Source organism: Lates calcarifer, linkage group LG7_1 (assembly GCF_001640805.2).
Source record: "Lates calcarifer isolate ASB-BC8 linkage group LG7_1, TLL_Latcal_v3, whole genome shotgun sequence".
Classification (NCBI taxonomy): domain Eukaryota; kingdom Metazoa; phylum Chordata; class Actinopteri; family Centropomidae; genus Lates; species Lates calcarifer.
This window is the reverse complement of record NC_066839.1, coordinates 9841463-9867377: the sequence shown is the minus strand read 5'-3', so window position 1 is coordinate 9867377 and position 25915 is coordinate 9841463. Positions and strand designations below refer to the sequence as shown.

At 42.9% G+C, this 25915-nt stretch overlaps 1 protein-coding gene across 1 annotated transcript in view; it reads right to left on the bottom strand.

The window, feature by feature from the left end:
• Positions 1-25915, bottom strand: part of syne1a (spectrin repeat containing, nuclear envelope 1a) — a 116622-nt gene that overhangs the window by 64253 nt on the left and 26454 nt on the right. Inside the window, 30 exon segments of the mRNA XM_051071859.1 lie at positions 35-190; positions 1563-1706; positions 2050-2232; positions 4591-4768; positions 7767-7903; positions 9414-9773; positions 11217-11381; positions 11519-11828; positions 12651-12823; positions 12994-13273; positions 13373-13534; positions 13624-13829; positions 14174-14286; positions 15099-15306; positions 16125-16328; positions 16993-17094; positions 17218-17400; positions 18077-18235; positions 18790-18943; positions 19228-19407; positions 19839-20494; positions 20632-20785; positions 20924-21090; positions 21315-21438; positions 22711-22898; positions 23142-23240; positions 23336-23563; positions 24628-24784; positions 25190-25350; positions 25442-25582. Coding sequence (XP_050927816.1) covers positions 35-190; positions 1563-1706; positions 2050-2232; positions 4591-4768; positions 7767-7903; positions 9414-9773; positions 11217-11381; positions 11519-11828; positions 12651-12823; positions 12994-13273; positions 13373-13534; positions 13624-13829; positions 14174-14286; positions 15099-15306; positions 16125-16328; positions 16993-17094; positions 17218-17400; positions 18077-18235; positions 18790-18943; positions 19228-19407; positions 19839-20494; positions 20632-20785; positions 20924-21090; positions 21315-21438; positions 22711-22898; positions 23142-23240; positions 23336-23563; positions 24628-24784; positions 25190-25350; positions 25442-25582 — 5832 coding nt within the window.

Sequence of the window (25915 nt, the reverse complement as noted above, 5' to 3'; positions counted from 1 at the left end):
GGGGGGCAGGGTTACAAGGTGGGAGCAGTGTTACCTTGGTTAAGTTGCTGAGGGCTAGGTACTGTGCTGACAGCTGGGAAACACGGTGGACGAAGCCCTTGCCAGCTGCTTGTCCCTCCCAGAGACGATGAGCTCTTTCCCTCAGCCTGCCCAACTCTGTCTCCCGACTGGCTATCTCTTCCAGTACACACTGGGCCAGTACGAAGCAGGAGCAGGAGGAGATGGGAAAATAGAGATGAGGGAGCAATAGGATGTGAAGGAGCAGGGATGGGGAGTGCAGGGTAAAAAGTGACAGATTGGAAAGGATGGTTGAGTGTAAGCACCATAAAATTTTGAGTCAAGGGGAAAATGAAATGACAGAACAATATGGTGTTTTTCATGAAAGCAGTGACAGAAAAATGAGGCGTGAGGGGCACAGAGGAGGGAAACAGGGTTGGGTTAACATGTCACAAGAACAGACAGAAAAACAAGAGCACATCAAAATACATGGATAAAGACAGAGGAAAAAACATTGTAAAAAAGAGCATCAGCAGTATTCCTCTGTGTTTTTAATAGAAAACGGTTATTCAGTTAGACACCACGGCACAGAACAGGGAGTGGCGACAAGCCTGATAAAATACTGCAAAGGCAGGGGTATATATGTGAAAAGGTAAAGAGGATTTTGCCAACACAGGTTCAGACACTGAAGCCTGCACGTATTGTATTGTACTTCAGGTGCTGGGGGGAAGAAATGTAATTGCTTGCAGGGCCAGACAAAAGGCAACCAGGAGAAGTGCTACAGCAGGCGACAGAGTAAATACAAAAATAGCAACAACGATAAGGGCAGAGCTCTGAGATGGGCTTGATATATTTTTTTCTCTTTTGTCAGTTTTATCTTCTTAACGCTTCGTGCCTCTCTTCTTTTTTTTGTCTCAGCCAGACATGGCAGAGGCTGTTATCGCATCCTGAAAAGGGCCTTTTAGCCACGCAGCGCTTCAGCTGTGACAGAAGGAGAATTAATTAGATTTCTGGACTTTTCCTCTGACTATTGTGTCAAGACGCTGCTCTATTTTGATCCGGTGGTGCTCGACAAATGTAATTAGGTCCCTCTCTTTTCCCAGCTGATTTCAGATTGTACTTTAGGGATCCATATCTGATGGAGAGCTACAACTATTTAGTATCCTTGGAAAATCGACTTAATATTCAATTTATGGTGCAATGCCAGGGTTTAGTTGAGTGAAGAGAGGAAATGAGAGAGTGTCCGTGATAGCAGCTGAGAAGAGAACAGTAAAAGGCGCACTCATTGAGAGTGTAATTTAACAGAAAATGGATCCTACAGGATGGATTAAAATGTCATGATGTATTGCAAACCATATTGCTTCAGGAGTGGCTATAAAACACTGTAAAAACTAACAGATGGCCCCAGGAATAACCACAATAATTATAGGAGAAACATAATTTTAAGAGAACAGTCGTGTTAGGCTGAGAGTCTGAATCAGAAATCTGCTGGTTAATGAACCCCAGAGAGGTGAGTGGAATCAGAAATAACTGTGTAAGAAGCATGAGTCTGGGCACAAACATACCTGTAGTTTGCTGAGTTCCTGTTTCTTGGCTGGAAGGTCGTGTAGCCGAGCACTGCTCTCCTGAACTCTGACCTCTGTGCTGTTCAGCCAGTCCTGCAGAGGCTCAGCACTGGCCTCAAACTCCGTCATTTGGGACTGCAGGTTCTGGAAATATGATACATAACTTCTCAACTACAACTAGAAAAGTTATTGTTTACTTGTTTGGTATTAGATAAAGTATGCATTTTAATACTGTCAGATCTTGGTTACATATCAAATCCAGATCAATATTTGTGTGTATATGTGTTGACCCTCTGAAATAAAAATCAAATTAAACCTAATCTGTACTTATACAATAATACATCTGTATAAGCAATGTTAATAAAGAGGTAGACTGCATTCATTTAAATATTCATCTCTCAGCTAACCATTATTTAACCATAGTCCCTCCAAGATCCACATTTTCTTTTTCAAGGCAGCAACCAAACAAAACTAATTGTTAACCAACCTTGAGTGCATCCTCCCTCATCTGCAGGTTATTCATCAGGCTCTTCCAGTCGTCTCTCGCATTTGCCACTTTGGCCTTGATCCCCTCCACCCTGTCTCTGGACACAACAGCCATCAACAGCTCCCCACTGGCTCCTACTGTACTCAGCCTGGCCTGGCCATGCTCCCTGTCATTCAAGAATTCCTGTGGGGATACACAGACAAAGACAAAGAGACTGTGACTATTTAACGCAAACACATACACAAAGGGAAGAGGGGTGTGAAAGTGAAAGGAGGACAAAAGAAGAAATGGACTGAATGACAACCTTGAACTTCTTTTTGTCTTCTGTTTCTGATGCAATGGCTGATGGGTAACTGAAATCAATATGGCCATAGACACAGATTTTTTTTCGGTGTCCCAGAATCTCACTTTACTCTGTCAAAAGCAGTAATTAGACCAAGTCATTACTTATTCCATATGTGTGGGCAGAGGGAGGGGCCTGACCCAGGGAGGCAATCACAGATAAGGAAAGGCAGTGAGCCTGAAATGTGTTGGTTTTTACACAGCTCCTCCATACTCATCCACAAAACACACACACACACACGGATACAAAACGTGCCCCTCCCTCAGAGCTGAGCCGATGACAGTAGCGCAGCAGGGACCACTCCACCATCTGTGCAGTCAGCACATCACTTACACACACTGCAGTTCCAGCCTCCACACGCACACACAAACACACTCAAATTTAGTACAGTACAGCCACACACTGGCATAGAAAGTCTGTCTTACTCTGTGTCTCTTTATCTCCCTGTCTCTTTACTTTCTCTCTCTCTTTTATTTTCATTCACTGTCTTTTTCACACTCACTACCACTCTCTCACCCTGCCAGTGTAACTGTATACCATCCAATTAAGCGTGACACAATGGATGCCCCTGCCCCTCCCACGCTGGCCCTCCTGGAGGTCGGCCATGTGGAAACATTGTTCCACATTCCTCACCAAGTCAATAATAAATAAAACATAACCGCCTCTCTATTTCTCTCTCCTCTGTTGGCATATACTTGATGATATTCACTCTCATCGTCAAAGCTACAATAGAAACTTTTGGAGGAGCGCATGCAAAAGCTCTTTAACGGTGCTTGCTTTCTTTGACATCCATTCAGAAAACGGTCTCTTCAAATAACCCAGTGTTCTTTTGACATTGTGAACTGGCTCTTTTTGGTGACCATGTGACTGCTGACTGCGTATATTACCTCCACTGGCACCATAATCTAAAACGTTTCAGTAAGATCAAGTTTAGATTTACCAACTCAGAGTAAGGCTCAGCTCAAAGCAAGAATACCTGCCACCAATTCCTTGGTGGCAATGTAGTGGTCGACGTGGTCAGGTGCCTGAGAGGTAATTAACTGTCTGGTGCCGGGATGTGGGGACGTCTACCTTAACCGACAAGCACCTGACTCTTAGCCAGGGCCCTGGGGCGCTCTAAAGAGGCTGCCAGACTGTTACACCTGCCAGTTTGCCAGAGACTTCTCAGAAAGGGAAAGACACATGAGATATTTTGGGGAGAATGGCAAAGAGACCCCGCTGTGGACCTTTCTCTTATCCCTCCTGGCCACGTGCCCACTTTCAGCTTATCCAGCCTACGGCAGGTCCCGCCACTCCAACAAGCCCACCAGAGCGTGCTCAACAGTGGGCATGTCAATACAGACATCCCCTTGAGCAAGCTCCCACTGAAAGCAGATTGATTCTTCAACTATGACATTGTTTCTCCTTAGCAGTTTCATTTGTGGTACCATTCTTTGTTTAGCCATAAAACGGACAGTACAGTATAATTTGCATTTAGCAAATGTGGATTTAGCATGGACCCAAACCTATGAGGACTCAAAGCTTCTCAAGGAGCAGTCACAGTCCAAAGGCAGAGGACGACAAAAAGATTTTTATGACAGGAGGATTGCTGATTCCATTCCCTCAACAGGCTAAAACTCTGGGTTATATAAGTGAATTAATTACACTCCCTTAACTCCACTATCAACAGCTACTTAATCTGAAACCATCACTGCTTCAGTGGAGCTGGATAATGACCAAGAGTAAAAAGACTACATGGCCCAGCTGGCTGCTGGTTCTCTGACATGAATGATATGAATGAGTATTAATATCTATTCTGCAACCACTTCAGGCACCATGAAGTGAGTTATTAAAAAAGATATTTTTTCCTCAAACAGCTGGATTAAAGCAATATTCTGTGACAATTTCATTCAAATAAATATAAATTCTACTACTTTCAATCCCTGACTAATACACCAGAAATGTGATTAAATCTGTATATTTGCTGCTCTGTGGCTGGTAGGTCTGTCATGGGAGAGCTCAGGAGGTGATGTATTTTCCATTTTCCAGCAGCAATAAACAGGAACAAAACCGGGTATGAGCAGTAATAGCTGAGTGGGGTGAACAAAGTGTGATTTCCTAAGTGACATTTGACAAGTGCAAAAGCATCACTGCACAGCGTTTTTCATCACCAACGTTTTAACTGTTAATAAGATTTGAGCAAACGATCTCTCTCTTACTTGGATCCTCTGCAGAGCGGTGGAGGCCTCTGCGACACTCTGTGGCACATCAAAGCATTTGGCGGTGCTGATTTTGGCATTGACCAACCACTGCTGGAAGTCTCTCAGGGCTGTGCGGAACCTCTGCTCCAACAAGCGCTCCTTGTTCTGACACTCTCTGGACGCACGAAGACTAAGGCTATGAGACAAGATAAAAGAAAAGGACGGATTTTAACGTGTTGATCGCAAGTTCAAATCCACCTGAAGAAATGAGCAAAGAAACAAAAGGGTTACAACCACAGGAAGAGTTTGCTTTCCACTGCCCATGTGTTCAAAACAAAGAGGATACACAAGCAGATGCTCAGATACTGTATATACTGTCGTCATGTTACGGAGGAGGAGGAGAAAGGGAAGCTGGGGAGATGAGAAACAGGCAGGTGGAGACATGGCAAAGTGGGTGAAGTGGAAGGAATGAGCGTTGGGGCAAAGAGGGAGAGTGGGGGGATGGTGTTAAGGGCTGCTGTGTAGGAGGGGGTTGAGAGGCAACATATGAGAGGGGCAAGAGTTTATGGGGTGACGAGATGGAGAGAATGAGGGATGACAGGACGATGCTCTAAGAAGAAGGGTGAGATGGAAGGGATGTGGCAGGGAAAGGGAGACTGACATTTGGAATTTAGTGGGCTGTATTTCTTCACTAGTTCCTTATCATTTGCTGAGACTTTTCTCTCTGTTGTTCATATATCCTTCAGAATTTATAGCTTTTGCTCTGGAGTACAGCGACAATACAGACTGATACTATCAGGTATTTGAAACACAGAGAAGGACATTTTATATACAAAAGGACTTCAGCGCACATGTTGAATAAAAATGAAATCTAAAATGTCGAAATCCCTGTAACAGCTGAAGTAGTGAATAGAGACAGGAAAGAAGTAACTCCAACCATAATACTAGTGACATTTTTAAGGTCAGTGGTGAGTAATGCAGCTCTATCGGCAGACAAAAACATCAATAATTGTGCAAAACCTGGACCTACAGTCAATAACAAACTTATTTTATGTCCAATGCCGACATCTTTAAATATCACTTTCTACAAATCTACAACAGCAGTTAGAGCAAGGTTAAGTTTAGGGAATGATTGTGTTTACAGTTACCACTGGCAAACATTAATTGCAGGTCTGTCAATTAGTGTTGACAGACCTGTCACATCCACGACCTCCACACTCTCTCTTCACCTCGCTGCATTTAGGGCACACTGCTCTCTGCACTGGCACTGAATGAAATGTACAATATGAACGTGATTTCTACAGATGCTAACACATGTAATTTATGAGTAATTAATGTGATTTCATGACACAACCAGTATAATTCTTAAATTTACAAAATTGCACAAATTATATACAACATACAAAGCATGCCAAATCCTAGTGTGCATAAAAGTGTATTCAGATTCAGACCCAACATGGGGAAGATGTAAACAAAAGAAAAGCATCACTGAGTTTCACACATAGTGAGCAGAGGGTGAAGGGTTTGACCTTCATGGAAAGGATGACAGCAGGGAAACAAGGTGCGCAGCTGTTTAAGCAACAGTCACTGTCCAAAGGGAGGCACGAAAAAAAAAAAAACAAGTCAAAAACACACACCTCCTCCTACTGTAGCACACCTCAACACACACAAACACACACTGGACACAGACATATGCACACAAACACCCTTGAGTTTTAATGATGCGATGAGGGCATGAAAGGGTAACACAGTGGGGATAGCATGAGTGTGGAAGAAGCACTTTTTTCTGCTGTGACAGACAAAATCTGCTATGAAGAGGAGGGGGGAGTTACTGCCTTTTCCTCCTCTATCTCCTCTCCTCTGACTCCTTTTTTTCCCTCCACTCTGTCTCTTACTGCAGTGCTTAATGCAGGACAGGTGCAAAGAGCACACAGGCCAAGTCTATTACAGACTAAACAGCCAAGTGAACGAGGAAGGGTGCTGTTTTTGCCAATCAGCAGCCAAAGCCAATTACCCACCAAAGTATCCCCAACAAGTTGACCTCACTCAGGTTGTCTGCCAATAAACCTTAGTCACTCTGCTTCATCACACTAACCTGCAATATCTCAAAATGATTAACTTAATATTACATCCATGCAAATGAAGTAGATAATTTGTGCTACTCTAGAAGCACAAATTGTTAAATATGTATGCTTGTATTCACTGTGCAGTTTTTTGGTTTTTTTTTTTGAAAAGGCATTGCATGGTGAGTTCACAAACAAGCACTAAATGAACACAGGCTCACTCGTGGGCTCAGCAGGCAATTAGAGCTCAGTAAACAGAGTAAGGCATGCAACAAATCAGCATTGGAAAAGAAGACCATGTATGTATCTGAATACATGGAAATGTATCTGATTTCTCTCAAAGTCACACTCAGCCTTGCATAAAACTAAATCAGAGAAGGACACAAACCACAATAAATGCAGTGAACAAGTGGAGGTGAAGAGAAGGTGCTTATATGTCGCTTAGCAACTGGTGGCTCTGTCGCTCTCTGTCACCTTTCACCTTCATCTGGCTGGCACACGTCACAACTCTGTGTGCGCGCGAGATGGCCACGCACACATCAATAACTTCTATCTCAAGTTGTATTCCTGAGCTCTTGCTCTGCCCATTCAGACACGTGAGTTGGTTTGGGAGAGATAACCCTGTGTTTGCTGTGTTGTGGAATGAGTGAATGAATGAATGGGTTATGCACTGTCTGGTTTTGTGCATTCTTTAAAGTCTTATTATATGAAAGACACTCTCACCACTGGGCTAATAACAGAGATGGGTCAATATGGTTGAAATCTATCACAATATAATTACAGATACATTCAGAGTCAGATGCCACAGTACAACAAAATGTATGAAAAATCAGATAAATTATCTAATCAACATGCAAATAAATTATGGAGTTATGCAAAGGAAGCTTTTTGCACTTTCATAACTAATTTTTCAGTTACTAGCTACAGCTATTAACAGACATATGTAGAACGATAACGAGGTAAGATCATGTCATCATGATATAAATACAAGACCATATTAAGTAACGAATCAGTCGCCAAGCCTTGGCCAATAAATCTGTTTAATTTCAAGTCCACATAATAAAAACACACACACACACACAAGTGTTTCCTACCACAGACTGTTCACTAAAGCAGAAAGACTCCTCTCACCTGTTGTGCTGTTTGATGACTGCGGTGACCCGGTCTGATTGTGAGCCCAGGTCTCTGGAGTATCGCACCAGGTCGTTGAGTTGGCCTTTCAACTTCTCTGCCATCGGCTCTGCGCTCTGCAAGCCTTCCAGTATATCCTAAACAACGCAAAACAGACACCAGCTGGCTCAGCATGTGGGTATGTGTGTGTGTATGTGTCAAGAGAGAGACAAACACCCAACGGATCTGCATGACACCCTTCAATAAGAGCACTCACATTCCTATTCACACCCTGACTCGGTCCTGTTCGCTCTTCTCACATTCACACACACACACACGCGCTCCAACACATACTCACAGTGCTGCTTGTACAATAGCATTTCTGTTCTTCGCGGAGTGTGGCAGGAAGGAGCTGTGGATGTAACGTTCTCCCGCTCTCCTCAACGTGCCTCACATTCTGCACTCACACTGTCATGAAATCCTGTCCCATGAAATATGTACAAGCTCTCTCTCTCTGACTCTCACTCGCTCGCTCTCTTTCTTTCTGACGTATGACCAATAAACAACCCTCCCTCCCTCCCTGTTCTCGTGGACTCGTTGCTCTCTTCTGCTTCCCTCCCTCCTCCTATCGTTCTACTACTTTCTCTTCCCTCCTCTCTCCCTCCTCCCACTCCTTGCACTTATTCCCTCTCACACATTTTTTCCTCCTTCTCACTCTCTCACGCTTTCTCCCGGTGGAATTCAGCTGTCAGCCCTCACAGACGCAGGATTGGTTCAAACGCGCGCAAACGGGCGCATAACGAAAACAAGGCTGGACACAGGAAGCAGGCTGGAGGAGAGAGAGAGAGAGAGAAGCGGAGGAGGGAGAAGACTCCTCCTCTGTTCTCTGACAGCCCCCAAATTGAGGGAAAACCAGGGAAAGGCATGGCCGAAGAAGCCTGGGGAGGAGTGTGAGGGTGTACGTGCTGGCATGGCCTTGACAATACAGAGAAATTGCCGTACTGTAAACATCCTGTGGAGGTTAGAAACAGAGCTGCAGGGGAGGTGAAGAGCAGGAGCATCTAAGAAACAACCCCTGCAGCCAAGAAAGACATCACTGCACTCCACAGTTCAAACAAGTCAGACTGGGGAAAGGGGAAGGAAAAGAATTAGGGAATGTTTGGGGAGGGAGAGATAGTGGAAAATAATGGCCAAAAAAAAAAAAAAAACAAAAGGAGGAGGGGCAGAGGGGACAGAAGGGGAGAAGACAGAATGAGCAGAAAATGAGGAAAACTGATGGGATTGTAGCTGTCACTCCTTCGTCATCCCAGTAAAGCTGATTTACAAACTAATCTGTTTTTAGGATTTACAAATAGAATGGATAATTACTGACAGAGAAAGCATAGCTGAATGCAGAGGACGTATGTCTGTACAATGTGTGTGTACACAAGTGTGTGTCTGTGGGTACTTTCCATTAAACAACGTTAATCACCTTCTCTAAAATTAACATAGTACAGTACTGCACAGTAGGCCCTGTCAGCTTTTACACATCACAATTCACCGACCCAAATCCCAGCTGAACACAAGAGTTTTTATTATTTATTTTTTAAATAAACTATTGTGAGCAGATGAATGGTGAATAATTTAGACATTTTGTTGCCATTTATTTAAACGCTAAAGCTGCTGTACCTTAGCCAGCTGCCATCCTTCAACTGCTTCCTCGCCGTTGCTCCGCCCTTCAGCTTTAATCAACTCCTGGCTCCACCCCCTCAGCCGTCCGTCCAGCTCTTTCAACTCGTCCTCCAGCCGAGCGGTCAGACGGTTGTATTCCTCTTCTGAAGCCGCGGCGGCTGCCAGGGCCCCCTCCAGTCCGTCCCTGGCCCTCAGAGCGGCCCCCTCCCACTGCTCCAGAGCTTGAGAGAGCGCCCCCAGCTGTCTGTCCATGGCCTCGCAGCCTCCTGCCGCCGTGTGCTCCGCCGTGGTTGCCGCACTACGACGCACCCGGCTGAGGCGCTCTCGGCCTTCCAGTAACCGACACTCCACACGCTCCTGGAGAGATAGGGAGGGGAGAGAGGAGACAAAGTTGCTACGGAAACTGTGGCTACGGAAACTGCAACCTTCCGGATGTGCAGTTGATTCTATTTAAAGCTGCCTACATGTCTCCTGCTCCATCACTTTATCTTTTAGTCTTTGATTCTGTCTTTGCACCATTTGTTCTGATGTCCTGTATTTTCATTTGCCATCTCAGTGTTCTCTCACTAATTTCACCCTCCAACTCCATCCCTCTTCGCCTCCACCTCTCATTCTGTGTGGAAAGGTGGAAAGGCACTTGTAAGGTAGAGGGTGTGAAAAGCAAACACTTGAGTGTAATGTGATAGCAGTGAGCTGATAAGAGGATTAAAAAGAGAAAAATGACATTTCTTAGTGTGCCTGATAGATACAATATCAATATTAACCTTGAGACCATAAATGGGAAATGAAAATGATGTAAATAGCTTGTGTATACAATAGATTATATTTCTTCCTTTTCTGAAATGCCTCACACCATGGCTCTACAAACATGCATTTATAAAGTGATAATTAGGGTCCGTGTGTGAAATTTAAATGCAAATTAGTATCTCTTTACATATTTTTCTCTTCTCTCTAATTGTAGAATTATTGAACAGGGAAAAGCTGAAGTATTAGTTCCACTGTTCCTCAATTTACTACTACTCTATTTTTTTTTTTTTTTTTACTCAGTAATAGACTAACTTATTGGCAGTAAAATGTGCCTGGAGAGACTGAGATATTTGGCTGTGATATGGGAACAAACTGGGAACTAATTCCAATTCCCTACATAGTTTGCCCTCCTTCATAGCGGGAGTCCATTAAGATTAAATAGGTTCAGATAATTCAGCCAATCAGTTACCGTAGCAACAGATAATACCAATAAAACCTTAAAAGTGGGTGTAAATTCAGATACACCACACATCCCTGAGGCATGCCTATAGCATTCACTTGTAGTGTTGTTAATTCATTAAACACTACTCACTGTTACACTTGTAGTACTTCAAAACTGTACCACATTTCAACAACACTAGGTTAAAATTATTATTCTGATATACTCTTACTGTTGTCTATATACTGTTGAATATAGCCACTACCTTACCACACATTTAATAAGCACCTATTAAGACATAATCTTATTACAATCACACAAAACAGTCAGCAAAACAAACAGAGTCAGAGCCATATAAACATAGAGAGCTATATCTGATTTTAAATAGATAACATTTTAACCTTACAGGAATATGGGATAGTTTTCATTGACAAATAATTTCATTATCATTGGCATAGAAAAGAAACACTTATGTCCGCTATACAGCTTAATACTCCTATCATCTGTTAAACATTATCAATATACCATTTTTTCAGGAATTGTCAAATAAGGAATAAATAATTTGATTAACAACAAAGTGAGGTTTTATGTTTAGATGTGACACTATTCCTTACCCTCACTTCTGACAGTTTCTTTTTGATGGAGGTAGAGTCTCCTGATGTATCTGACCAATGCTGTAGCTCCTCTCCTGCAGTCATCAGCCAGTCGGTGAGCTCCCTCACAGCTTCCAGGTATTCCTGGTGCTCCAACACTACAGCCTGTGCAAGACGTACTCTCTCCTACAGAATCAACACAGACAATCTGTATGTTCATTCTTTGGTAACTGATTAATATTTACCTAAATGTTTCAGCAAGATAAAAGAGGTAAATGTTTCTTTACTATCTATAACAAAGGATAAAGTAACATCCTCCATACCTCCACCAAAGCTGTAAGGTCATCAAACTGCGCCTGCAGCTGGGTTCGAGCTCCATGGTTAAAGCTGGCATCACCAGTCTTCTTGAAAAGTTCTCTGGCTTTCTCCTCCAGGCTAGACAGTGCCACCTGGTGGTCTTCCAGGTCAGCCAGTAGGGCTCTAAGTCTCTCTAGCTGAGAGGCCTTTTCTCTGGGCCCGGGCTGCGGGGTGAGAGGGGCACACACCTCCCGCTCCACAGCCTCCATCCAGCACCGCAGCTGGGCAGCACTGTCAAGGTATCCTCCCCACTGTGACACGGTCCACTCCAGTCGACTGAAGGGGAGACAAAAGATCTCTGTGTTAGACGCCGGCATAATTCTCAACACAAAACACACTGTGTACCTTTATACTCTCCTCTGTATACAGTACCATATTTCAGACCCATGACATGGCCAAGAAACATAAATAGTCAGTAATCCTGGTTTACTGCTCCATCCCCTTTTATCAGGAGGTTCAAACACATGCAGACACAGATACACACCCATAATTTTCCTTGCCATCTGTTACCCCTGCATGTACAAATAATGCCAATATCCGCACACTCGCACACACACGCACCTCCATTTCACCTGCTACCCCTCGCCTCCTGTTATCCTTAAAATACAAACACACCCCATGTGTGACCCACTGTTTGCCATCCACTATTTAGTCCCTAATGAGATCAATTTTTCGTGGAGGGGCCATAATTGCTCAACTACACACACACATATACACACACACACACACACACATACACACACACACAAACACACACACACAAAGGAGCACTCACTAAATCAGATACATCAATCAGAGTTACAAAACGAGACAAATACTTCTAATTATGTATTTAACCTAATGGTAATTAATGGCATTGAGACATCAATCTATCATGATGAAAATATCCTGTTCCCAAGAGAGGTCTTTTTGGCATAAAGGTAAATGACCTCTAAAATGTCCAGGAGTAAATTATTTTTAAAAAGGCAATGAAAATGTGCTTACAGTTCATGGCACTGTATGCAATTCTGCAATGAAGTTAAAGGCAAGAAATGGTTTTAACAGCACATATGAGGTCGAAGCTATAAAATTAGTATGTCATGTGATTAGATAATCTACCTGTGGCAGCTCATGGCAGTCACGAGCAGCGTGGCCCAAGCATCTTCCACTTCCTGAAGCTGAGAGCGGACCACTTCCTGTCCAGCGGCCCCATAGCTGCGTAGGGCCAACTCACCCTTACCCATCGCCATGTTGAGTTTGACTTCCCCCTCACCCTTCAAAAGGAGGATGTCCTGTGGAAACAGGGCAGCGGTCACAGTGAACTGGACATTAGACATCTGAATTTTGGATGAAACATTTTCTCAAGTAAACAGCCCCCTCTTGTGTTCACTGGAACAACTATAAACTAAAACAGAAGTCTGTACAATGTACAGTCTACTAGCCAACCCCCCCACTCCCTCACCTGCACAGTCTCCAGCCTCTGCTCTAACTGCTCTTTGGTCCCCATCGTGCTGTCTACTGTACCCAGTCTCTCCTGGATCTCCTCCAGCCAGGCCCAAACTCCCTGAAGGGTCTCCCCAAAGGCCTGACTCTCCTGGCAGCCTCGCAGCCTCTCCCTGGCTGCCTTCAGTAGGGCTTGGTGCTCCATCTGGAGCTGGCCTGTCACTCTGACCTCTCCTCCTGACCCCCGTCCCGCTTCAGACAGAGACTGGGCCTCCTGGCAGACACGCTCAATAGAGTCCCTTGCAAGAGAGAATGGCGATATTGTTCTGAATATTCAACAGCTTATGCTATGGCATCTACAGTGCAACATATGGCCTCACACACCCACATATACATACCTCCTTGCTAGCAGTTCCTTATGGAGGTTTTCCATCTTCTCCAGCTCTTCTGTGGTGTCGGGGGTTCCTTGCTGGCTCTCTGCCCCAAGAATAGGCTCACTCTTGAGGCTGAGCTCCATCTGTTTCAGCCAGTCTCTTATACCTTCCACACAATCATCAAAGCTGCAAGGGGAAGGGAGCGGAGAGGCAAATTCCCATCTTACTGAAATTCCTTTACAAAAACACAAGACTTGTAAAGAGCGATGACTCACTTTTTCAGAAGGCCAATACTTTCTTCCAAATCTTGTTGGCTCTGAGAACAGCTGTCCAGGTAGTTCCTCCACTCTCTCTGACAGGAGGAGAGATGCTCTTGGACCTGTGCTGCTCCAGCTTTGGACAGGTGGAGTTGGAGGCTCTCCGCCTCTGCACGAACCTGAGAGAGACGCTCCTCACCCTCTGACGTCTGGTCGACCAACACCTGTGGATGCAGGGTGGGGAACATGAACATTGACATGTCCCTGCTATATCTGACAGTCACAACCCTAAGATGTAAATTTACCACAGTCTTCTCATAATTCTTGAAGTGAATATGTTTGTTAAATGATTATTATGTACAATATTTGATTATGTCTTCTGTCCCCAAAAACAATACAGGAAAGTTGAGAAAAGTATACATTACACTGTTAAATATTCAATATGATATAATTAACTACTTGCATTAATCTGTGGAAACCAACAGAGCTGAATATGCCTTTGATTAACCATAGTTCCGCAGCAACTACACCACCAGTAAGGGTAAGTAAGAGTATGATATAACTGTACCTTCAATCTTTGTAACTTGGCTCCAAGGATGACAACATCTCCTGACTGGTTTGAACAATCTTTCAGCTCCAACTTTAGATCTGCAAGCCAGGAGTGGAAGTCTTGGACGAGCTCTGCTTCGAGGAAGAGAGAGAACCAGTGAAACGAAAAGAAAAAATAGGGTGACAAGTTGAGAAAAACTGATGGTAAAAAAAAAAAATGAAGGCAGAGGAGATTTAAAAAGTCCAGGAACCAGAAATGGGAGAGCGAGTAGAGGAGATGTGTTAAGGCAGATGGGATGTGTGGGCGTGTCCATGCTGTGCAGCGCCAGGTTGCCTTGGCAACAAGCCCAAAATGACTCCCTTGAGAGCAGATGTGACGAGAGCGACATTACTCTCCGAGGCACAGGTGTGTGTCTGAGCGATGAGAGCGCACCGGTGTACCAGACAGTGTATGTCAATGGAGTGTGGGTTGTAGTGGGTGGATTGAGTGTGCTCTGGGGAAAAATGTAGATAATCAACTCTAAATCTGTTGCACCACTAACATGAACAAATGACACTGCGCCATGTAGTTGTGCATTGTTCATTGGGTGATTATGAGAGTTTAAGTGTTATTGAAATTTCTCCTTATCAGGGAATAAGTTATAGTGGCTGCCTGATTGCTGTCACCTTTACATAAATTACTCAAGTGTATTTGATGGAGATAAAGAAAAATAAGGTCTTTGTATATGTAGATAGATCAACACAATCTCTACCAGCGCTGATGTCATTTTCAGTAGATTATGGTTACTCTCATAAAAATAAAAGTCCAAAAAACAAAGGCTTTTCCACCTCAATACTTTGTGAAAAACACTGAACTGCAAAAAATAAATAAGTAAAGTAAATAAAAAAGCCAAAAAACAAAAACTCTGCAAAACAAAACTAGCCAGTCATACAGTGTATCTTACCGTTAAAGTGAAGCTGTAGCCCATCCTGCAGGCTGCCCCTGGTCTTGGCACAGCGCTGAGCAACAGCCTCTGTTCGCTTGGCAATGGAGGTGAGGTCAGAGGAGAGGCTTGACAGCTCCTGAGAGGGATGCGACCTGCACAGGGCGGTCAGGGCATCTCTGGCCGAGTCCATGTCTGCCCTCTGTTGCTGCACAATGCTCTGCAGATCCTGAAAATGGAGAGAAGTGACACAGCTGAGACTTTATGTTCATCATTAAGGCTACAATGTGGTGGAAAGGGTAGAGGGGGTTTCCAAACCATTTTAGTGTGTATTTTCAATGTGTGCATGAAAAAAAGGCTGTATTTTGTAAAGCAAAATGTGGAAATAAACTTACCAAAGTAATTAATTAATGAAACATGTGACATGAGACAAGAGTAGCAGCAGACGAAAACAGATCTGTGTGGATCAATGAGGTGATTGTAACCTTCCTCAAATTAATACACAAAGCAAACAGAAATGCCACATTTCCACCATGTTTTCTGCATTTCTTTTTTTACTGTGTGAGATTAAACTGATGCTCTTCAAAATGGCAACCATCTTGTTGTCCCCCCCTTTTTTTTTTAACTCTGTAGTACTATAGTTCTGTATAAATCCAACAATAGAGTCCTAGAGGAAGAGTCTCAGCTCAAAAGATGCTGTTAAGTAGCCGAGCTTGGCCTCTGACCTCCTTGGCACTCAAAATTTACTGAGTACTGAAGTAGAGCAGTGTTCTGTTATGGTCACCAACATATATTCGTTTTTTTTCATCTAATTGTACTCTTATTGCGTTTTCATGTTCATGCATTGCTTTGTAAAGCACTTGTAGTCACGAGGACAGCAGTTTAAATAATGTAGGTATCACCAACTGAATATTATATTGCTATGTTTCTTTATATAGGGCATGATCAGTAGTAATATTAAGCAACAGTGACAGTAATAGAAATTAATGAAAACTGTGTTAGTATTATATCTCTTGTACCACAATGAAGTAAATGATACTATCATACCTTGACAGTGCCAATATCTTCAGGGGAAGTAGCTTCGGTGAGGTCAGATAAGGAACCTTCAATGGCCTCCAGCCGCTCGGCCATCTGGGACATGAGGTCCTCAAGTCGCTGCTTTTGGAAACTGAAGTAGGTCAGAGTGTGTTTGGCCTGGTTGTACACCTCCTGCGCATGGGCCAGTTTCTTCCTCAGGTCTGACTCCAGGACCTGGTTCAATAAAGACATTAAGCATTTATACAACCAATACAAATACAGACAACATGCAAAGAGTAAAGAGAATGGTATGTTCAATTTTCTGTACATTATCGCATGTTGATTATCTCACAATGATGTTTCCTCTAATGTAGGTTTATGCGTTTATGTACTGCAAAGTTTTAGATAGTGTTTAAAATCTATACACATGCAATACCATTTGAGAGGTAATGTTATATCTACATTGTCATTCCTGTGACTACAACACTCTTGTTGCAAAAAACACACAGATGGCAAACATGAAATATTCAAGGGGTTTGCTTTAGTAATAACATTTTTGCCTTATGCAACAAAAAAGAGAAATCCCACTTGCTAAGCAAGAAAATCTTGGTTTCATCCTATTAATTTACAATTAAATGCAGATCAGATGGAGTGATATTTTTAAAGTTATATGATGCACATTTATTCAATATATTTGTAACAAAACATGTGACAAAGGGAAAACATTCAAGCACCTACCCCCATACTCAGTGCTTAACCTACACTGAGCCTAAAACATGATTGCATTACATCAGATTATGTACCTGGCCTAAAGGGTAAGCTAAAAAAAAAAAAACATTCTTTCGCCGTAATGACTTCAGCAAATTCCTCCTGAATTTCTCCTCTTCATCACAATCACCTGCATCTGTAACGGGGTTTCCTGCAATTTGGCTCGCTCCTTCAGCTCTGTCACTCTTTCCTGCAGAGCATCCAGCTTCTGCTCCCTCCTCTCAACCTCAGCCTGTAGAACAAAGTGCAGGATAGTTCAATTACATCACAGCTGCTATGAACTCACACCACTGAATATTAAACCATCATCATCATTTATACACTCCTTCATGCAGACTGCCCCACAGTCTCTGACCTGAAAGGTGGCGAGCTGGGCCTCTGTCTTCTCCTTATCACTCAGATTGGTGACGCTGTCTGTGAGGTCAGCGATGGAGGTGGGGGACCACTGGTTGATGTCCTGCTCCATGGTTTTGAGGTCGTCCCACAGTGCCACACAGTAGCTGAGTCTCTCTGTGTTGGTTTGTATTCTCTCTGAGACCTGAGGGAACATAGACCAGCAATCTGTCTGAGTACAGGACAGAATACATCTCAGTCAACAAGAGACGTGGGATCTCTCTCTTTCTTTGTGTTTAGTTTTCCCTCTGTCTCCGTGTAACAAGGGATGGTATGTGTTACTGGGAGATAGAAGGAAAACGAGACTTAATTGGTCTGACAGATGTGGGGATGAGAAGTGAGAGAGACAGAAAGGCAGATAACGTGTCTAGACTTGTTTATATTTCTGTCTCATTTGTGACAGCTGAGCAGCTAACTAAATCCCACAAGAGGGCGGAACAGAAAAAAAGGAAAAACAGACATAAATAAATATCATTAAAACAGAAACGGTGGAAGTGTTTGGCAGAGCTGCACTGTAGATGTCAGAATTGAAGTTTTTTTTTCGTAGTAAACAACACCACAAATCTTGTCATACTCTTCATGGTTGTTCTTCATGCTAATGCTCCAGACCTGGGCAAAATAATATTGACAGTTTTTGGAAAATTAATGGAGTACCATCAGGATTCATTAACGTCACAAACCTCAAACTATTATTTCACAGTGACAGACCAAGTAGCTCTAGGACGTTACTGCATCAGGCATTTGTCTAAATAAAAAGCAGCTAAGTGTTTTCTGCTGCCAAAACCACTTTACCAAAATAGCTGCATGGCACACCCACTCACCTCCAGCCACTGGTCTCTTAATGTCTCCATGTCTCTCTGGATGGAGCATGTATCAGAGTTGGGAACCCTGTCCAGCTCTCTCTGCAGGTCTTCAACTGTAGTGATGAGCTGGTCCATGTCTTCCTGTTTTTCTCTCAGCTCCACATGGACAGTCTCATGCTAGAGGGGCAGAGAAGAGAGCAGAGGGAATGACAACAGACCGCCACTAGAGGGAGAGAAACTGTACAAACTAGAAGGGAAGAGAGGCCATTTATTGTTAAAATGGGAGAGTTCGATATGCTATGTTATAGACTAATATGCAAGTAGGATTATACACATTGGACAGTGATATAAGTAAATAAATAACTGCAGAATTACACTGTACACTAATTTTAAGAAATGAGAACAGCGAAAGCTATCAATCTCCAGTTCTTCTGATTTGAAGAATTAAGTGACGATGAGTTATTTACAGCATTTTTATCTAAACAAATGATATAAAACCTATTGAAATACCAGAAAAACCCATTTCATGCAACTGAAAAAAAGGCCTGTTTTTTAGCACAAGAGTTATGTACAGTAATTTGGACGGTGCTTACTTTAATTTCAGTGAGATTTAGTGGGCTATAACACATTATTGGGTGTTTGAGATGATGAATGACAGCTATGAATTCTGTTTACCATATGCTACTGTACATCTGAAAAGAAAGAGCAGAAGAATTCAATCATTTTCTGACCCGTGTAAAAGTCCTTTTGGCCTCCTGAGCATTATGATTGTGGTCAGGCAGACTGTGAGCCACACCCTGAGCACTCTCCACAACAGTGCTGAGGATCGACTTCAGGTGGTGAAACTGACGGAGAAGATTTACCACAACTCCACTCTGCTCCTGACTGCATGAGATGCAAGAAAGAAAGAAAAAAAGCTGTTTATTGGTGAAGTAGCAGTGGATATTAGATAGTAAAAATCCCAACACATTCTGCAACTGCTGTTAATCTGTTATGTTCCCATGTTAAAATGATAAAAAAAAAAATAATAATTGAATTCAAATTCTACTTCAGCCCCAAATTAACTCAGTGCCTCTCTAAACTCTGCTCAGGAACAAAAACAAATACACCAAAGGATTTTAAATGAGATGAATAAGTCTAAATCCCCCTCTGTCACCTCCCCTCCTTACCCGTTGGTGATCAGAGTCCTGACGTTCTCCCAGGCTGTCTTCACCAGGGCTACCTCCCTGAGAGCCTCCCCAGCCAGCTCACTGTCTCTCTGGGCCAGCTGGCTTCCCTTCTCCTCTAACCACTGCTGAGAGTGCTGCAGGGACTGGAGCTCATCCTCCAGCTGGACAAAGAAACGCAGCCTGGGAGATGCAGATGCAGGAGAAAACAATGGGGATCACTAGACAGATTCCAACATAATATATCTAATTTTTCAAGAGATCAGATTCGAATGGATTTGTGCAGTATGTTTTTGAGGAGTTTGGAGTACAGTAGGTTTCGCAGAGTGGATCTGAACGTGACAAAGTATATTCAACAATACAATTCTGAGAACAACAAAGCTGGCATACGAACAACAGAGGTGTTTCCACAGGGATGTTTAACCGCAGGTATACAACAACAACAAAGCCCTGTGAATTAATTCAGTGAAATGTAGCTTTTAAATCATTGAGATTCAGTGCTATTTCAGATCATCGAAATTTAAGAAATTGCTCAGCTCTATTTTCAGTGTTGCATGTAGTTTTCATTGGGGTGAGAGATATTGGTTGTAGAGGTCATGCAATCATGTTCATACCTGTTCTGAAAGGCCTGTACAGAGCTCTCTCTGGCCGCCTCCTGTCTCACTTCATCCTCCAGTTTCTTCAAATTCTTCATCACTTCCTCCCTCCTCTCCCTGAAGGAGCTCCACAGGGCACCTAAAGCATCTGCTTCACTCTGCCTCCATCCAACACCCCTCTGTACTTCCTCCAGAGCCATTGTTAAGGCCACTGCCTGTCCTCTGCACGACGTTCTTCCCTGAGGATGGCTCGTGTCTCTGGAGCCCCGCCACTCTGCCCCGCACAGGTGCAGGTGTGCCTTGCTCAGCTGTCCATCCAGCCCCACCGCCTCAGCCTCGAGCCGGGCCACGTCTTTAGCCACTTCCCCTATTCCGTGATGCAGCTCCTCGGCTTTGGAGCGGTCCCAGCTCCCCCTGCCCTCCACGGCCTCGTGAAGGCGGTGCACAGCCTTAGCTGCCGCTCCATGCTTCTCAAGGAACGTGTTTAACTCAGTCAGGCACTCTTTACGGAGGAGCAGGAGACGCTGGGATTCTCTGAGGGGCTGCAGGCAGTCCTCCTTCCAGCCCTGCAGCTGCTGTTGGGCCTCCGGGGTAGAACAACAAAGCAGGGAGGACTCTCTTTGATGGAGCGTCTCTCTCAGCGATGCATATGCCTGTAGTTGCACCTCATGCTCCTACAACAGGACGGGTTAATTAGACAAATATGTATAAGATCTAACAGCACTCAATATAAACTTGCTTACTGTAACTGCTCCAATATACAGAGTCTATAAAAGACATCATTGTTAACAGCTAATTATTGATTTCTCACCTTCAGCTTTGTAATTGCAGCCTCAAGATCAGCAATATCAACCTGGGAAGAGCTTCTCAAGACAGACAGGAAGTTTTCACTCCTTTGGGTCAGAGTCAGTAGTGCCTGATCAAACAACTCCAGCTGTGACAACTGCAACTGAAGCAGCTCAAACCTGAAGGAGAAGTGGAAGTTTGGAACAAGTGTAAAGAACTTGTGGAAAAAAATCAGATAATAAAAATGCTGGAATCTATTCACGCAGGGGTATACAGACATTAATTATCAGCATAATAATGTATAAAAACACAATTGCCTGTGTGATATGCTGCTCTTTGCAGAAGTGAATCTCTCCTGCAGCTGCGTGAGATCATCACTGAGCTCTTGGATTCGAGCTTCAGGTGCTGTGGAATACAGACACAATCCAAGATTCACAAGACCCTGAAGAAGAACCTCGTAGGATGCCGTCTCCCCCTGCATTTCCTGTACAGGTGAGTAAATATTTAAAATTTATGTAACACACAAGTAGCAGAGAATTTACTGTATAATAGGTGAGGTAAAAACAGATTTCAAAAGGGCTGATACACACATTCAGAGGAAAGGGAACTGTCTACATGGCACAAAAAGTGAAGTGAATAGCAAACAAATCCAATCAGAGAGAAAAACCCCTGAAAAGTAGACACATAAGAAATAGTGGAATGATTTACCTGTACATTTTGAAGTTCATTCCTAAGCTTTACTTTATCTGCAGAGAGCAGTTTGGTGTCTGGACAGCAAACTGACTCACACCTGTCCAGCCAGCTTTTCATGGACGAATTCTCCTTCTCAAATCTGTAGATACAAAGGTGGCATGTATTTAAATCAAAGAAAACATGTGCAGCACCATCCATTAGAATGAAACACATAATGTTGATTTAACAATAGATGGATGATCTTTAACTACACATGCACACACAGAGCAGTATTATCTTTGAGTTATTTTTTATCTGACCACAGCTCAAAATCAGTGACAGGGTCATAATGGGGCAACCCGTATCTCACCAGAGCACCCAGTGCTCTGAGTAATCCCTCATAAATACACCTGCAGGGGAGAAGATGAGCTTGACTGCAGAGAAACACAGAACCACACATACTCAAACCAACACACACAGACCCCACAGAAGTTTAGCAGCAGAAATACAAATCAGTTAATATAAAAAAAAGGGGAGTGCCTGGGTAAACACTAAAAGGCTTTAGCATTTTAAACAGCTACCACAGTGACTGGATCATTTTTCCCCTCCTGAATAGTGTAAAGAATAAGAAACAATTGCTCCAGTGAAAGTCTATTGTGTGAACAAAGAAAATGTTAATAACGGCATATTATTAGAACAGAAATGCAATGGCTGACAGGGAGACAGACAAACTGAGTCAAAGACAAGATCTCGCTCTTCTACATCACGCTAAGATCAGGGAATGAAAGAGGAAATTGGCATAAAGAGGAGGATTCAGCAGAAAAAGCACAATAAAAGCAGTGTTCACACAGTCAGAGTAGAATATGTGTGTGTGTCAGGACCAAAGCTGACAGGGAAAACAGTCAGCAAAAAAAGAGGGTACAATATAGTAAGTTAACTCCTCCAGCAGTCAGTTGTTTCTTATAAAGCATCTCCATATTTCCATTTTCAGATTTCCTGTGTTTGTGTGAAGTGACAAACACACACACACACACCAGGTACAGAACTACTATCAGCCCAGCAAGGAATCACAGCAGCTCGCAATGCATCCTGGGTAGAATCTCAAGTCAGCTCACGATGAATAAACAGAGGCTTTTTCACACAGTAACAGAGAAGCAGAGACTGCTGTGACTTTCTTTGTTATTCTGCTCAGCCTGCAGATGTCTACATGCTGATCTCTGAAAACCTGGAAGAGCTGGTTCGAGCCTGGGTATTTAATATGGCAAAACATTCAGCAGCAAAACATTCAGTTGTTAATTAAATCTGGAGTATTCAGCTTCGCTAGGTGTATGGAGGCCAACACAGACCATAGATCTTTTACAAACACAGTCACAAGTCAAACTTTCTTTGAAAAAAATGCACAAATGTGGGCCCATATTACTGTTTGTTGTACCTTTGCCACAGTGCTAGAAGGCTCTCTAATGTAGCTTGTTTTTCTGCAGCCTTTCCCAGAAACTCTCCCTGTTGCTTCTGGAGGTTAGCCACCTCTTCCTCCAGCTGGCTGCCCTCTCCAAGTCTCTTCATTGCCGAACACAGAGCCATCAGCCGCGGCTTCAGCTGCTCAACAGCCTGGCAGACCTCCTGGAGGAAAAGGGGAACGTATTTGTCACCATTTCAGCAGAGGATATTAAACTACAATGGCAACAGAGTAAACACTTGAGCATAAGGTACGCTGACACCAACACTGTGCCATTTTGCTAAATACAGAATACTCTGTCATACTGTTGAATACAGCTTAATATTGCAAAACAAAACTCAAAACATTATCATATATAGTCTACTACTGGTGTTGAAGCAGATGAGGTATTCTCTGTTTTGTCTCACCATGTGATTCTGGAGGATTTTGTAGGTCTCAGATGACGATGAACAGTACGCAATCGGACAGTCAAGTTTCTCTTTAATACCACTCATTGTTTTCTTGACCTGACAATGACAAAAACATCAGGTGTTCAAAAATGATAAAGACACAAAAGTTTCTACATCACAGATTCAAATATGGATGAGATGTTGCTAAATACCTGTTCAAGGTTATCATTGTATCTCTGCCTGTAGGAGGCGCTCTGGTTGAGCTGTCCTCCCAGCTGCTCCACTCTCCCCTTCAACTCTTCAAAGTAGCGCCTCGTCTGAGTAAGTCGTGCCCGGATACGTCCAGCTTCTCCAGGGGTCACAAACCTTGACAGGGCCTCGCAGTCCGCCTCCATGTGGGTCACGGCTGCCCGTCTCTCCTCTAAACCCTTCGCCACCTCCTGAAGCGATGCAACAAAATGTTAGTGAGAAAAAGACAGAAAGAACAAGGGATAGCAGGAGAAAAAGACTTGATAACGCAAATATTTTTCTAGCCTCTTTATTACCCTGTTGAAGAGTTATTTTTAACCTTCAATAAATTATTTAAATGGCAGAGAGAGGCTGCTTCCAGAGCAAAAAAGAAAAGGGACTGGGGCACACCAATTAATTCACAGCCTTTAATTGTGCATACAGACTAACTTTTCCACACTGCTGTTTTCAGAGTCATGGTGGATTAAGACATGAGGAGGTTATAGTCAGCCTAGACCAGGTGTGCAATTGTCACTGGATAATTGGTTGAACAGGGTTTCAAATCCATCGGATAATGAATTGAAGAGTGGGAGTTGCCATAGTCTCTTTTCTCCTCTGGATGTCTGCTCTCCACGAGCTGAGAAGCACCTGATTCAGCTGCATTTTGAGAACCCTGTTTTTGTTAAAGAGACTACAGTTTGTCAGGTTCGTGGAGATCTAGAAAAATTCAAACTCAAAAGTTGGGTATGAAAGAAAACTGACCGCCCTTTTTCTGGAGGCAAATGTTTTCAAACTCAAAACAAATCAAATGGCTGCTTCAGGATTTAACAAAGTCCCTTCATCACAAATATTTTTGACCAGATTTTCTCCAGACTTCTATGACACTGACAAGCCTTGAGGTCTGGCTGGGGAAGATTATATTTTCCTCAATATGATCAATTAATTTTCCTAGCCTTTGCTGCAGCAGTGACTCAATTTCCCCTCAGGGTTAGATTAAAATTTCATCTTATTTCATCTTAATCTTAATAACCCTGAGGCCACACTGATACTGTACACTACAGACACAAGACCAGACAGCAATTTTAACTCATTTTATTTGCAGCTCTGCAAAAAAATGTGTGGATGATGCACATGTATTCGTAAAAGGACAGTGTGTAGTCAGTAGATGGAGATTTGTCTTGTCTCTGAAAGACTGATCTGAAATTAGAAAAAGCACCTTGGGATTTAACAAAAAAAGCTACAGAATAAAATGCTATGATAGGGCAATATGACATACCTCCACTGTGCTGATATTTTTGTCTAAAGGATCCAAGGAGGAGGTGGTGTTAATGGCCTCAAGCTCCTTTTCTTTCTCATTGATCCAAGAGGAGAGGGTCTCTGCTTCGCTGCTGAAGCGCTCCCACCACATGCACATCATCTCCAGCTGGACAATGCTGGAAGACACAAGATTAGGAAAGGAACCTTTTTGCCAAATATACTTTATGAATATCTATATATCTATATCTATGAATATACCCTTGTCAAGAGTCTGCGCTGGCACTTCCACTTACATAAAATGGATTACCAAAGAGGAAAAAGGATGATTTTTGCTGCCACATTGTATAAAATTACTATGACAGATCTGCAGTTTTGCTATTAAAACTAAAAGCCCTGCTCACAAGCAATAAAAGATGACCTGTAAAGAGGCACTTCTCTCCACTTCTCCTCTTCACTTGATTTTTTCTCATCGAACTTGAAAATATGACTTTAGTTTGAAGATTATACAGAACACTCCTAATTCTAAGAGCATAATTGAAGGGGATGGGGGAATTGAGGTGAGGATAAGACATTATTCTTACTTCTTGTTGAGGTGGTCTTGAAGTTGGGTGACTGCTTCTCTGTTGGACTGGGCCTGCTGTACGAGAAGAGTCTGATTCTTTGGACCAAGCTGAATGTCTGCTGCCTTCTCCACGAGGAGATCTGCTCTCGCACAACATTCCTCAACCCTTGTGAGGAGCTCCTACAGACAGAAGAGGAGACAATATATTGGATAAAGCAAATGCAGGGTATACAGTGTATGCATGAACGCAAATACAATCACAAACACACACCTTATTGTGCTCCAGTTCACTTCTCAGGCTGTCCAGGCTGTTGAAAATAAGTTCTTTGTGTAGCTCATTGTTGGTGTTGCTGATAAACCTCCAAACCAATTCTCTCTCTGCTTCAAAGTTCTGCCAGGAGCTCAGAGTGGCCTTGAGTTGACGAGGAAATAACAGAATCAATGCATACAGAAAATACTGCATGTACGCACAAAGGTGATGGGCAGTGGAGTGTTATTCAAAGTACCAAACTCAGACATGAACAATCTTTGACCTTAATTCTACTTTACCCCACAAAATTTTCCAGGAGAGTTTGATTCTTTCACATTGAGGTTATATTTTCAAGTTTTAGACCTCAGGAAACTTGACAACAACAACTTAACAATTTAAGCAGTTTAGAAAAATGACACAACAAAATGCACCAGCATTTCTCTACATGTGTAATTATTAATATATATATATATATAATATAATATGAATATTGGG